This window comes from Miniopterus schreibersii, assembly GCF_964146895.1.
Source record: "Miniopterus schreibersii genome assembly, chromosome: 1".
In the NCBI taxonomy this organism is placed as follows: Eukaryota; Metazoa; Chordata; class Mammalia; order Chiroptera; family Miniopteridae; genus Miniopterus; species Miniopterus schreibersii.
In genome coordinates, this window is record NC_138101.1 from 123,665,578 (window position 1) to 123,681,161 (window position 15,584).

General features: G+C 36.0%; 1 protein-coding gene across 1 annotated transcript in view; it reads right to left on the reverse strand.

Annotated features, from left to right (window-relative positions):
- Positions 1 to 3,010: 3,010 nt before the first annotated feature.
- BRMS1L (BRMS1 like transcriptional repressor) overlaps positions 3,011 to 15,584 on the reverse strand; it is a 36,443-nt gene continuing 23,869 nt past the window's right edge. Inside the window, exons 5-10 of the mRNA XM_081146248.1 lie at positions 12,060 to 12,156; positions 10,725 to 10,808; positions 9,979 to 10,043; positions 8,703 to 8,742; positions 5,999 to 6,125; positions 3,011 to 4,573 (exon numbers count right to left, since the gene is read on the reverse strand). Coding sequence (XP_081002374.1) covers positions 4,456 to 4,573; positions 5,999 to 6,125; positions 8,703 to 8,742; positions 9,979 to 10,043; positions 10,725 to 10,808; positions 12,060 to 12,156 — 531 coding nt within the window. The 3' untranslated portion in view covers positions 3,011 to 4,455. The remainder of the gene's footprint in view (positions 4,574 to 5,998; positions 6,126 to 8,702; positions 8,743 to 9,978; positions 10,044 to 10,724; positions 10,809 to 12,059; positions 12,157 to 15,584) is intronic.

The following is a 15,584-nucleotide window of genomic DNA, read 5'->3' on the forward strand; positions in this document are numbered from 1 at the left end:
TAAAAAAAAAAAAAAGATTATAGCCATGTGTCCTTCACAACACCTGGAAGGGGACCTCACCAGAGGACAAGTGACTACCTGGTTTCTCTAAAATAATCTCCTGATGACAAGTTTGCTTTCACATAGATTTCCCTAGAAAGAATGTGCCAGCTAGTCAAGTTGAGGAGTGTGTTCTCCTTCTCAATTACACTTCCCTGTGTAAATTACTATTTAATTAACACTAGGATGTCATTTCAGTCCTGTAAGTTGGTCAGTCTAGTTTCCCCAGAGCTGTGACCTTGGGGCATGTACTAGTCTGCTCAGGCTGCCATAACAGAATACCACAGACTGGGTGGCTTAAGCAACAGAAATTTATTTTCTCAGTTTTGGAGGTTAGAAGTCTAGAATCAAGGTGTCTACAGCTTTGTTTCTTCTGAGGCCTTTCTCCTTGGCTTGAGGATAGCTTCCTTCCCACTGTATCCTCACATGGTCTTTCCTCTGGTGTCCAAATTTCCTCTTCTTTATGACATTAGACAGTTTGGATTAGGCTCCAACCTAACAGCCTCATTTTAACTTAATCATCTTTTTAAAGGTACTGTCTCCAGGTACAGTCACATTATAAGGTACCGAGGGTGATGGCTTCAACATAGAAATTTGGAGACACAATTTTGCCCCTAACAGGACATACAGATAAAGTTCAAGTTTCTGGGCCTTTGAAGTAAAGGGCAAGACTCTGGGCCACAGTGAACAACAGGGAAGACTGCCTTAGTTAATCTCACCTGACACAGGAGCCACAAGCCTTGTAAGTTCACCCATAAAGACAATAAAAGAAACGTGCATTTTCTCTAACCCTATTCTGAGCTTTTGTGTTCTTTAAAAATACTTTAGATTTCTTTATTTTTAGCAATTAAAATAGTTTACATTCCAATTTGGCAAGAGACTACATAAATCCTAACTACTATATTCATTTAATCTACATCCATTTTCCTTATCTTATAACTTCATCTGAGTTCAATTTTAGTGTATAGGACTTACTGGGTCCAAAAACAAAATCTTAGAAATAAAAGCCAACATCCCTGTTCTTTTTAAATAATTATCAATGAGCCTGGCCAGGCGTGGCTCAGCGGTTGAGCATCGACCTAGGATCCAGGAGATCGCGGTTGGATTCCCAGTCAGGGCACGTGCCTGGGTTGCCGGCCCGATCCCCAGTCAAAAGCGTGCAGGAGGCAGCCGATCAATGACGACTCTCTCATCATTGATGTCTCTCTCTCTCTCCCTTTCCTCTCTGTGAAATCAATATTAAGATATATATACATATTTTTAATTAAAAATAATAAAAACTTCCTTTGTAGGTTTGCAAAGGTTGTAGAAAGTTTGTGAAAGTTGTAGGTTTGTGAAGAGAAATCTTGAGGAAAAGTTATATGGGTAAGCTGAATAGTGAATTTAATTAAGTCAATGAATTTAAATATCAAAAGTAAGTTAATACAGAGCTGGAAATTGGCTCTTTTTCACTCTGTTAGAAGGACAAGGATTTTCTTGTGTTTCTTTAACCAAGTCATTGTAAGCTTTCGTCATTCAGAAATAGTCATTGTCTTACTCTGATGCATTTGCAAATATATTACGGTTTTAGAAAAATCTGTGGAAAGAACTCTCATTCTAAATTACAGATTTCTAAAAACAAATGTTCAAATCATACCTTTAAACTGGACGAAGATATATAGAACTCTAAGGAAGAACTGAATTGATGTTTCACCCGGTGCTCCTGGCACGGGAGGTCTCAGAATCCATCATCAGCTGTACTGACCTGGATGCAACAATTACATACCAAGAGGATTCCTGACCATCCCTGCTTTGGAAGAATCATCTTAGAGCCTGTCTGCTCCAGTCTCGGATCCCATTCCCTTGTCTCCCTTAGATCAGGCCAGGAGAGACTTTCATAGGCGGGGACCATGGCCCTTGTCAGCAGGAAGCAGTTACTGAAGACTGACCATCCTTCCTTATCACCCCATAAAGATCTCAAGGATGGAAGTATCTGAGTAGGGAGTGAGACCGCCTAACAAGCCAGGACAAGTGGAATAGGGAAACTGGGACAGTGAACAGCCAAGCATTACACAGTCACCCAGCAAATCTCAAAATCCTATCTTCCCTAACCAAGGACACTTAAAAGTAAATGGTTTACATTTCTCCTCCCCAACCAGAGGGTGAATAGCTTAAATCACCCTGATTAGGGAGATAGCAGAAATCCAATGAGTGCCTTTTGTGCCAAACACACCCAAGAATGGATGAAGTCGGGAATAAATCTCATTTTGGTGTGTCAGCATAAAGCTGCTGAAATTCTATTGAGATCCTCCTCTAAGACCTCCCCTAAAATTACCACCTTTGGAAAACAGATAAGAACCCTCAAGACAAAGGCCCATTTCTGGCTCTCTCTGGAGTGCGCCCACTCCCTTCTCTCTCAAGCATTCACCTTTACTTTTCTCTCCTAAACTCTAAGGGTTCCCATGACACTTGCAACCAGGGGAGCAATGGCCAATGGCAGCTCATCTCGGGCAAACCCCCTGAACCTGTCCCCAAGCCCCCTTTTCTCTGACTTCCCAGTGAGCTAACAGCAGTCCGCTGTGGCTCACTTCTTTCCTCTAATGTTTCTAGGGAGCCAAAGCAGAGCACCACCTAGGCCCTCTCCTGTTGCTTCTTCTACCCTAAGCCCGCCCTTCGTTTCACTGTCCACAGCTCTAATAAACATACTCTCAAATTTAAATAAATATAAAAACTTTCTTTTTAGAACTTCAGAACTTACATAGTATACTTTTATTAAAGTATAATATATATGCATGTTTTAAAATTAAGTATAAATTAGCTGTCTTATATATTTAAATATACCCCAACAGAGCTTGAATTGTGCTTTAGTGAAGCAAAAACATTGGTTCAACACTCGTATCTATTCATGTAAATTGGCTCAAATCATTCTTAGAAGGAGACAGTTTAGGAATAATAAAAGAACTCATAAACAAGTAATTCAAGACACTACAAATGACACTCAAACACATCTTTTTATTATATACTAAATTTAAAAATACAAATCTTATTAAAAATGCTTATGAAACATTGTATACATAAGTACTGTCAAATACTATCAGATTATGACATTATGTACATTTGCTAAGGTTAATTAGAAACATAATGAATTTCAGAAGTCAAATATTTTAACATTTGGCAACTGTGAAGTAGTGATCAGCACAGGAAGCTGTTTGCAGAGGTAAAATAGTAAGAAAACAAACGGAGTAACGCAGATATTCCTGCCCTAAGTGTTAGTAAGATCTCTTCAGCATCCTCTTAAGTCTCACTATAACAGAAATTAAAGTGCACAAGACCACCAGGAATACTTGATTTGGTTGTACCCTAATATATACTACAGCCAACTGTGCTGCCATATTGAGGGTTTTGATTCTTTGTACTGTTCCTGAGGTTTTAGAGGTTAAAACCTCTAGTGTGGCTAAGGGAAGAGAGGCCAATACTTTCTAAATTGCACCAAGTGCCCTTAAAGTGTAGAATTTAGTAGAAGTGTAGATAAAATTTCTAATTTGAGAATAAATTCAAGGAAATTATCACTGTCTATTTTGCCCTAGGAATTAACTTAGGATAAGAACCTACTTTTACCTCTGGAAAATGCTTACTAAAGATCTGTTTCAAAGCTCAGGATGCACAGCAAGCCCCACGGCGCCGTCAGTTACTGCCCGTCGCTTATGCTGCAGCATCGACACCCGCCCTCCAAAGGCTCACGGGAAATACACACACGCCAGTTACTACTCGACACTAATTTTACTAATTAACATTAAGTATCATTTGTAAAAATAGGTCACCACCATACAATTGAAGAAGAGAAGAAAGAAAGCTGCTAGTCTACAAAAGTGCTCCTTTTTACTGTCAAACCCAATAGCTTAATTTTGGGTAAAACAAGATTGTAAAGTAAGGCCATCAGTTCTAAACAAGCTGATAATGCCATATATACATACTCACATATATATGATTAAACTTCAATTCTGATTAAACACTAATATACCAGTACAAACCATTTATAGGAAATGTTTTATGAGGCTTATTTACAAACACATAAGGAGTGACAAAGATATGGAAAATTTAAAAAAACTGGAGATAAAATTAGCCACTTAGCAACATAGTTCACTAAACACAGATTTGCATAAAAACCAAGAAAAAAGTTTAGTAAGAAACCCCTACCATATACACCTATTGGTCATTGGACCTAAGGGGCAAATAAATGTAATGATCACAATTAAACTTTTTTACTGTCTCTTAATAACACATCAATATGAGGTCTACTTAGAATACTACCTACAAACACACAGTCTCTCATGATTCAGCGAGAATATTGAAGTCATTGAATACATTTTTTACTCCCATGGCACATCACATTTGGTAACACTAATAAGGTAGATTTATATAACACTTAAATCATGATTACGAATGTTTAATTGAATATTTTCCCTTCTGTAGCTGTGAAATGTAAAGCTTAGATTTGCTTCCATCAGGCCTCTTAAACCAAACTTCATCATGGTTAATTGTTGTAATTACGGCACTAAAAAGAATTGAAAAAAAAGGAATGAATGAATGAATTATAATATTCCTCTACTCATTTCGGAGTACTAGCTATAAAACCAAAATAGCTGGACTGTAAGAGTAGATTCAGGTACACAATTGCCTTTTACCAGAATGCTGACAATCAGCTGGGCATGCTGTCAAAAATATCACATTCAGCAACACCTAATAGATAATTTTCTTTCTTTTTAAAATAGAGTTAGTAAAATTTACTATTAGAACTATTACATACATTGTTCCTACTCCATCCCCACTCTACCTACCCCCCCCCCAAAAAAAAACCCCAGAATAGTGGAGCTAAAACCACTACTTATATGGTATTACACTTCCTCTTATCAGTCTTGGCTTTAAAAAATCTTCAAATACCAATCTCTAACTCCCAATGTCAACCCTCCATGGTATACTTGTACAGATTTTTGGACACTATTAATCTCTATATAGAAATCTTTTTAAAAATAGATTTTTGTTTAATCATCTCCTATGCTATTTCATCTCTTTTTAAGCCACATTTTATACTAAGTAATAGTAAAATGTTTCAAAAGCAGTAAGATAAAGCCAAGAATCCAGGGGTATCAACCTATAACCTAATAATCAGCTCAATGAGCTTCTTAGAAAAGTTACTATACACAATGCTGCTGGTAGCCTAAAAATTTAAAGATGAAATTACAATTTGATTAAAACCACTGCATTTGGAAAATGAATATTCTATACTAAACTCAAACACTTTACTTACCACTGAAACCTAGAAAGATATTTTCTTAATGTAGATGGTTATTACTCTGAGAATTAAATCTTTAGCAACTAAAGGAATTAAAGCAGTAATTAGCATTAATATTTTTCAAAGGCCATACCCAGATAAAACTTAGAAGGCTATATAAATAATAATATAAGCTTTACTTAAGCCTAGACAGATTAAGTCTTTTAAAAGGCTATTTTCAGCTTTCAAGTTATACTTTAATTACTTACACTTTAAGTTTTCATGAGTTTTCCATTCCTTTCCTACCCTAATAAGTCCAAGTTCTTCTTATCCAAAATACTGTCACATATCAAAATAAGTGAATGACACATGATAGGTCCACACTGTCAAATTCACAATACTCTGATGTAAAGGTCATAATATTAGGATCAAAACAAGTCATCTACTATAAGAATTAACAAGTAGGATCTCTTACCCAGCTAAGTAATTCCAAGACTTCCACTTGTACTAATGCTTGTGTTCATGAACTAACTATGTAACTCTGGTATATAAATACCAACACAGGTGTACACACATGCTAATCAAATCTTATGTCAAGAGAAAAAAAGGATCCACAGGCAACTAATGATACATCATGAAAATACTATGGAAGCAGCAAATATTTATTGACAACAATGTTGTAACACTGAAATGATAAAGGCTTTTTACCTTGTAGGACATTCATCTTTTTTGTCAATACATATTGTTTGTCCACGTATATACCATTCACCATCATAATATAATCTTCCCTCTTCAGATCTAGCACTGTGCAGATGTTTTTCCAGTTTCACAGGTGCTAAAGGGATCAGTTCAAAAACTGTTATATTAATTAAGACATCGTCAGAACGAAAGTACAGAACATTATGAATTAACACCAATCCATGCATGTATGTGAAAAAAACACTAAAACTGTTTCTCACGTAACAAACCAAAATCTAATAGAAATAAGAAAATTTAATTTCTTACACTTTTTATATAACTCACTTTTTTAATATAAGTACTAAACAAAGCTAAATAATGTACACTAAATCATCAATTACCTAGACAAGTGCCCGAAGGGGAAGCAGGACATTATCAATTATTAAGGCCAATTTTAAGTAGGAGTGAAAATATCAGTGCCGTGCTTCCATTAAAAATTATATTTTTCATATTTTCTCCCCGGCAGCTGTCTGACACTTCCAAAGAAAGAATTTAATAGATACTCCAAGAGTTCCCCAGGCTTTTGATCCTAAAAAATGAAATGTCCTAAGTAGAACTTCCCTTTTTATGTCCTAGAAATGGTTTGGCATTAATCAGATAAACTCATGCAGAGAAAAGAATGTTCTTTATGAAAAAGCACTGTCAAAAGCATAGCATGAAGTAGGCGCCTCTTCATCATTCAAATGTCACCACCTCAGGAAAGTCTTCTCCAATCACCCTAACTACTCCTCAGTTAATCTTCATCACAACATTATATCTCCTTCATAGCAATTATTACAATTTGTCATTATCTTGTTAATTATTCATTTTCATATATATTATTCTGCCTCCCCCAACAAATTCCTGGGGGTCCTTCTCTTGCATCATTGTATCCCCAGAGAGTCAAATAGTGGCTGGTATGCAGAAGGTGTTCAATACGTATTCATCCATTCATTCGTTCGCTTGTTCATTCATTCATTTGCTCGTTCAACAAATGTTTTCTGAGTACTGTGACTAAAAGAAATATGATTCTGACCTTTGTGGAGCTTACAATCCTGTCAGGAGACAGATAAATATGTAAACAATAAATAAAAAATTACAAATTGTGGTAAGTGCCATGAAGAAAACAAATAGGACACAATGCTACAGATAACAGGAGTGGGGAGGAGACCCAAGCAATAGTAAAGATTCTGAAAAGAATTCAGGACTCAAAATGTTAACAACCTAAAGATTTAGGTAGTTACCCTGCCAGTTAATTGCTACAATTTCATGACCTGATAATAAAGTTTACAGATTAATCCTCGGGTTAAACATAAAATAGAATTTGATCTCTTAAAGATTCTTTTATCTGTTGCAATGTGACTCTTCTTAGTATTTAAAACAAGTATTTTTAAAATCTAGATACATTGTTCTTAGAAGAATTAAGAGATTTCTTATACAGTGAAAGAAGACATAAAGAGAGCGTTATCCTAGACAATAATGTCTATTACTACTTTGGCAGTGATTTTTATTTTCAGTGTTTATTAGTATGACTTTAAATGTGAATGTGGTAAACAGTGTACAATAGCATAACTGCATTTTTTTCCTTAACTTATTTTCCCCCTGAAGTTAAAACACACTGCTTTTTCGGGTTATTGGTATGGTATGCTGACTGTTAATTTTTTTATAATATATCTATCACTAATTCATGTCCAGACTCTCCATAAGACATATGTGAACCATTTTGTTATACACTCAAACATGTGAGGTGATCTATATTTGTTTTTGTTTTGATTTCTTGAAAACATTCCTCCTGGAGGAATCTACAAAAAGCCGGCATCTTGTTACAATCAGGGCTTGTTGCAAGGGGACACTATGGGATCCCCTTTTATGACCACAAGAATGTCCTTCAACTCATGCATGCTTCCAGGATGTCATATATTCCTCTGTTTTCTCCTTTGCTCGGCAAAACATCCTGATTCAGAGGGCCAACTGGACTTTGATTTAAATGTTGAACATGAAGAGAACCATAATCAAAACTGAAAATTTAAACATTTCTGTGGGTACAGGTATAGGTGAGCTGGCCCTCTGCTCAGGGCCTCACCAGGCTGCACGGGAGGTGTGGTCAGGGCTGGAGGGCCTGGGTCCTCTTCTAGGCACATGGTGGATGTTGGAACTCATTTCTTATAGTTGGTGGACTCAGACCTCACCTGGGCAGTGATTTTTAGACTTTCAAAGAAAGTCCAGGAAGTATAATTGAATATAAACTTTACTAAGGCATATCAGAATGTGTCTTAGTGGTGTGTAAAATTTTCTGGACTCCACTGCTAGCACTCTAATTTCTCTCCCAGAAAAATGCAAGCACAGAAGAAATTTTGCCCACAATTCCAGAGGATTCCCATGGACTCCAACCTGCCCCCCATAGAATTATTGGGCCCATAAAAAACACTAAATTAACACTTCTAAAATTACTGATTCACTATTAGCAGTAGTAATGTAGCTGGAACACTGAAAAAAGAAATACATTCCATTCTGAAATCTTGAAACTTTTATATGAGGCAAAGACTCCAGAAGAATTCCTCATAATTTCAGGTATAGTGTGTACTGATGAAATAAAACCACTGACAGGGGAAGCTCTTTATGTATATAGGTGACTTAACCCTGATTCAATAAGTCTCCATAAAGAAGATTTCTGAACTCAGACTAAATGACTTACGTTCTGTTTTCACTCTGTGTGGACCCAGTGTAGCCATCGCCTTAATAAAAATAAATAAATAAAAGGAAGAAAGACATTGTCTGAGTTCACAAAGTATATTTTGATATCTATTTAATATATATAGTGACTACTGATAAGCTCAATAACAAACACAGTGAAATATAATCTTCATCTCTTCTACTAAGTTGTTAATGTCTAAGACCATAAAGAATATATCTGAGCCCTGGCCAGGTAGCTCAGTTGGTTAGAGTGTGGTCCAACATGCCAAGGTTGCAGGTTCGAATTCCGGTCAGGGCACATGCAAAAATCAACCAAGGAATGAATAATAAGTGGGACAACAAATCAATCTCTCTCTCAAAATTAATATAAATAAAAAAAGTTTTAGCCCTGGCCAGTATGGCTCATTTGGTTGGAGCATCATCACGCACACCAAAAGGTGGCGGGGGTTTGATTCCCAGTCAGGGCACATACCAAGGGTTCGAACCCTGTTTGGGATGATGCGGGAGGCAACCAATCGATGTTTCTCTCTCAGCAATGTTCCCCTCTCTCTCTCTCCCTTCCTTGGTCTCAAATTTTTTTTTTAAGTTTTTAAAAAATAATATACACATGTACATACACACACACACACACACACACAAACACACACACACACACACAAATAACAATTTCTTTGGGAGGTATCAATACTTGAAATAACCACTCATTCTCAACTAAAAGGTTTCTAAAAATGGAAAAGTATTAAGGAAAACAAAAGCTCCACTTTCATAGGGGTAAAAAGGGGACATCTGTAATATTTTCAACAATAAAGATTTAAAATAAATAAATAAATAAACCTCCTCTTTCAAGCAAGCACAGAAAATCCTATAATTCTTGAATCTCTAAGAACAAAATGTAAAACATATAATAAAAATTCAAATGTTCATTTTCATTCATTCAACAAATACTTATTGAGTGCCTTCTGTGAGCCAGGACCAGGCTAAGAACTGGGCACAGAATGGTTATTTATTACTATTTGGGGGCAACCTAAATAAATGCTTTTCTGTACTTTTGCATAAATTATTGACATTATTACAAGAAAAAAACAAAATGTTGACATGTCTCTCTTAAAATACTCCATCAATTCACTGTTATCTGTATTAGTGTTAACTGCCTGAGAGAGACTGTTGCAAAGTAAAGTATATTTATAATAATATTTTAATGTACTAGTGAAAAACCATAGAATCTTAAAAAGTAGACTATAAATATATACTTGTGTTCCATTGCTTGTTAATCATACCTTCCTAATTGTTGTCCAGTCTTCAAGAATATCAAGATCTTGTAGCATATAAACTATATATGGACGTTTAAAAGTCAAGGTCGATTTAGCTGTAAGAATTTCACACTGTGAGTTATACTTTCAAACTGCTATTTTTCAAAGAATGGAACAATGATTTCCGGACATAATCCCTTGGCATGCTGATTTCTGACTTTAAATTATTCTTCAAAAGCCTTAGTACCAGGAAAAATATATTGCGGTACTTCAGATGCTATTAACCATAGTCTCTTAATTCTACATATGTCACTGTCGGATAGACCACCAGCCTAGTCACCATTTTGAGGTTGGGGAAAAGGCAGGGCCAAGGGGGAGGGTACCATAGGGAATGCTAAGATTGAATGCACAGATTAATTTAATTTAAAGACACTCCACGTTGAGAAACATTAAAAATGTTTAAAAGCACACAAGAAATACATAATCGTGCTACATACTAAACAGCTCTTTCACATCAAAGCCCTCGTGAACTATAAAGCCATATTAATTTTTGAAGCTGAGATTGTAACTAAATTTCTCTTCCTCCCCTGCACCTCTTAATCTAAATTATATTCTTCTGTCTTTAATCAGTTTTATAAGTCATCTTTTGCTTATTACAGATCTTGCAAATAAAGGCAATGTATACGAATAAAAGTTATAACAGTACGTACAATGCAAAAGTGTACATAAGGCAACAACCACAACGAAACGCCAGGAAATGTGAAAAAGGATATCTGAAACGACGACTGGCTTCTTTTTGTCTGGACTGAAAGGATCCTTCCTCTTTTTTCTTGACTGAAGCTCATCATTCCACAGCTCTGGCAAGTAAATAAAAATTAAGTATTAGCTAATTCCTGGAGATCAAAGGAGGAAAAAGAGACTAATTTCAAGGTAGGAAAATTTCGTTGGTGGCTATGTATATGTGTGTAGATGTGTAACTACACAAAATTTCATGAGCAGCTATATGAAGTTTTCTCTGCTTTTATTGAAGTAAAAATCAACTTGATACTTAATAACTAGTAACTGGTGACTATATGTCAGGGACTTTGTGAAATATACATTGCATGAACTGTCTCAACTAATCCCCAAAGCTATCTCTGAGGCAGGTATTCTCATTGCTTCAGTTTTACAGAGGAAGAGACCAATTAGAAAAGCTAAAGTGACGGTCACCCATGGTAACCCTCTAGCAGGTAAATGGAACAGTGGCATTAAGCTCAGCTTGTCTGACTCTACTATGTCTGCTGTATACCAGAGAAACAGAATTTATAAAAAATAAAATAATACATATGCAAGAAGTGTAGGACAACCCAGTAAATATTCCATTCAGTGGAGAAAGCCTTTCCATAATACCCCTGAAAAAGCTGATTTCACCCTGGACTTATCTAATTATTAACAAGTTTTTCCTTTATCTGAGAGACGAATCTGCCTCCCTGTAATTCTATTCATTTGTCCCAGGTTGTGTGGTATCAAAGATAAGAGGTTTTAATTCCTTCTTCCATGTGACAATCCTTCAAGACTTAGAGGGAATATATACCATAGCTGTCTTCAAAGCCTATTCTTATTGTCTTCCAGTACTATTCTCATATAATAATAATATTCTTGCCCTAGCAAGGTAGCTCAGTTGGTTAGAGCCCCAATATGCCAAGGTTGCAGGTTCAATTCCTGATCAAGGCACTTTCAAGAAGTAACCAATGATGCATAAATAAGCGGAACAACAAAATCGATGTTTCTCCCTCCCTCTCTCGCTTTCTTAAAAAACAAATAAAAATTTTTAAAAAATATATTCTTACTATTCTTACAGTATATTAATCTTATTCTTACAGTTCCTGTCAGACTTCTATTTTGCCCCTTTTCATGTGCTCCGTTTTCTACATCTTTCTGAAGTTCGAGTTCAAACCAAAGGCACAATCACAATCTGACTGTTTCGAAGTCTCCACCTTTCCCCTCTCATTACAACCTTCGTTTACATAACATTTATATTAGGAGACTCAGACATTATGAGGTGCTATGGTAAGCCAAAGGTTTGGTGTCACTTAAATTAAACATCACAGTCACAGCATTCCCACTACCTGAGGTAATATCAATGCTGTGCCTGTCCTCTTCAAGCCTTCTTATCTTCTCCTCTAGTTCACTCTGGACTGTATCATATAACAAAAGCTTTTCACTCTAAAAAAAAAGAAAAAGATTACACATAAGTAGAAAGAAAATACTGATCTATCTTAACTAAGACGACTAAATAACTTGCTCTGAAAGGATGTTAATAAATGGTGCTTTTGTTTGCTTTTTTATTTCAACTTAAGTATTTTAAAGATGAAAAGTCAAAATATGAAAGAAATAAAACCAGAAAATATAGAATCTAAATATAGATTTAATGGCATGCAATTAAATTTAAGGACATCTAAATTTGCATGTGATAAATAAAGAAGTTATTTACTTTATAAGAAACTCATAATAAGCTCCATGGTCGCCTCTAAATATAAGCAGGTCCCACCTGTCACCACCATGGAGAGCCTGTCCAATAAAATATAACATTACAAAATGGGTCATATTTTCTCACTGGAACAGTAATTGGGCCTTTATTCCTCACTAATATCTCAGCATCATATTAAAATAGACTAATATATCACAAAGAGAAAAATTCAAGTACAAAGTTTATAATAATTCACTACAGCCAAAACCATAAAATTACAGACTGGCTATATCCAAATCTCGCAACAAAAGTATAGAAAGATTGAGTAACTTGTTAAAAGAGGCAAGGCTGTTTACTGGCAAATCAGACTAGAACCCAGGTCTACTAGTTGTAGTCCACTGTTGTTTTGTATAGCATTGTACCCTTTATTTGAAAAGCCAAAATGAACATTTTTTAGATTCATTATATAAGAAAACTTATGAAAGACTCCCAAGCCACTCAACACATGCTTACTGCTAATAAAGATATTAGGCTATTACGATATAACTAGATAGGATTGTCTTGTAAAAACTATTGGAACATAGTTCAATATGATTTCTTGTGGAAGGTACAAGCGACAACCAGGTAGGCAGCATTCTCAGTGTCAGTCATAAAGTCTTCTCTTTCAGGTCTGAAATTTAGAGTCTATACAGGCTTGAAGATTCTCCTAAGTGGTAGGGAAAAGATGGCTTTTGTGAATTTGAAGCAAGCCAGGAGCTAGAGGGAGAGCAAAGCTGAAGGTGACTAAAACTAGATCTCATATGAAAAATGATCTCATGGCAGGCTACTCTCTCTGTTTACTTCCTCTTACTTGTTACCCTGCCTTTGGTCTTATGAAATATTCCAGCCTTATCTACACTGTGCTACAAGAATTGGGAAATATTATAATGTGTCAGAAAAAAAGGGAGAGCAGACTCCCACCACTATAGATAGGTAGTGTGACAGCTATAAGTAGATCCAGATTCTCCAACCATAGAGCTGGAGTGAAGGGCTTCAGCTTAAGACTATGAGAATTTAACTGGTGTGTTCTCTCCTTCTATTGATAAGTTTGTCCTCAGCCCAGCAGAAATTCTAAAATAAATACACTAATCATTTTTTATCATAAAAAAAGTCACAATAGGAATGAACTGTTTGAAGCTCTTAGGCACCTCTAAAGATATTTATTATAGGTGAGTTTTAAAGCATACAAATAGAAGTGCCTTGATTCTATTCTCATTCTTATTTCTTTATTCTTCTCTCCCTTACCTAACTTGGTAAGAGCTTCAAAGGGCTTTCTTGAGGAAGAAAGTTATAATAGAGCAGCTAGAGGACACCTGGAAAAGAAAGGGGCATCCAAACTCAATTGTTTGGGTGCCCATAGTGGCTTCTATGTTCAACAGGTAATTTAGCTTTTAAAAGCACTACTTATATAATTGGCTTTAAGACCCCACATCCCTCCAATCTTCATGAGTGAACCTGCTCACTAAGCCCTTTCCTAGGCTGACATCTATGCTGTTTCTCATCTGGAGAGCTTCAAAGAGCCCAGGAAAGTGGCTCCGAGCTTCCATTTTTGTACTGGTCTCTGAACTGGCCTGAATTCAGAACCAGCTCCCCTTTGGCAGTTCGCTTACTTAGGCCCTCACAGGTCTCAGCTTCCTTCAGGATTCCCCAGTCCTGGGAAATTTTTGAAGGACTAGCATTACCAGGGAGTGAAACATATTATAAGGCTATCATCATTTTTTAAAAGTATACTGCACTGGAATAAAAAGATAAACAGAATAGCCCTCACTGGTGTGGCTCAGTTGGTTGGGTGTCAGCCAGTGCACCGAAAGGCTGCTGGTTTGATTCCTGGTCAGGGCAGGTACCTGGGTTTCAGGCTCGATCCCCTGTGGGGGGTAAGCAGGGGGCAACCAATCGACATTGCAATCTCACATAGATGTTTCTGTCTTCTCCTTTCCTCTCTCTCTAGAAAAATCAATAAACTGTAACACTACTGTGTTTATTTATTTATTTATTTTTTTAAAGATAAGCTGAATAGAATTTAAATGCTCAGAAACAGCCCTGGCCAATGTGGCTCAGTGGACAGAACATTGGCCCGCACACCAAAGGGTTGCAGGTCTGATTCCTGGTCAAGGGCACATACCTGGGTTGCAGGTTCTAACTAACTGATGTGTCTCTCTCACATCGATGTTTCTTTCTCTCTCTCTCTCCCCCCCCCATACCTCCCTCCCTTCCACTCTCTCTAAAAACCAATGGAAAAATATCCTCCAGTGAGGATTAACAACAGCAAAAAAACTCAGAAACAGACCCTAATTAGGGGGAATTTTAGTATATGATAAAGATGACTTTTCAAATCATCTGGAAATTTGATAATAAATAACAACAGAAATGAGTTTAACTATATACAGAAAAAGCTGAGGATTCGTTGTCTCACATTATACATGAAAATAATGCACTACAGGGTTAAACTTACAAAATGAAATCTAAAAGAACTAAACAAAAGGTAGTGACTCTTTATTTGATGTTGGGATAAAGGAAGCCTTTTAAAAGCACAAAAATTAGGAGATGCCATAAAGGAAAAGACTAATACATTTAATCACATAAAAATTAAAATCAAATTTAAAATCAAATGAAAGTAAAAGGCAATAAAAATTAACATGATAAAGGCTCAATAACCATAAGATGGCATTAAATAAACATGGATAACTCAGTAAGTAAGACAACCTAGATAATGCCCATCCCCACTGCAAAAGAGGCCAAAATGAGAGAGAAAGAAAACACAAATGGAAATTAAAATGTGCATTATATGGTATTATTTTTCTCTTAACAAAGTTTTTTTTCTTCCAATTATAATCCATAATGCTGACTGATACTAGTATATAAACTCATCCAATACTTTGGATAGCAATTTAGAAGCAAGTATGAAGGGTCTTAATGATTGTATCCTTTGATCTAATAATTTACACACTGAGATTCCATCCTAATTAACCACCTCAACCAAAGTTGTATTTGAAAGGATGCTCACAATGGCAATACTTGCAATGTGTAAAATTAGCAACAAAGTAAAATCCAGTAATAGAGAATTGCCTACATACTAGATATCCATATTACTGCTCTGCAAACACTAAAAATTCAGAATTTGAAAAGTAGGGAGAGATTTCTAGGA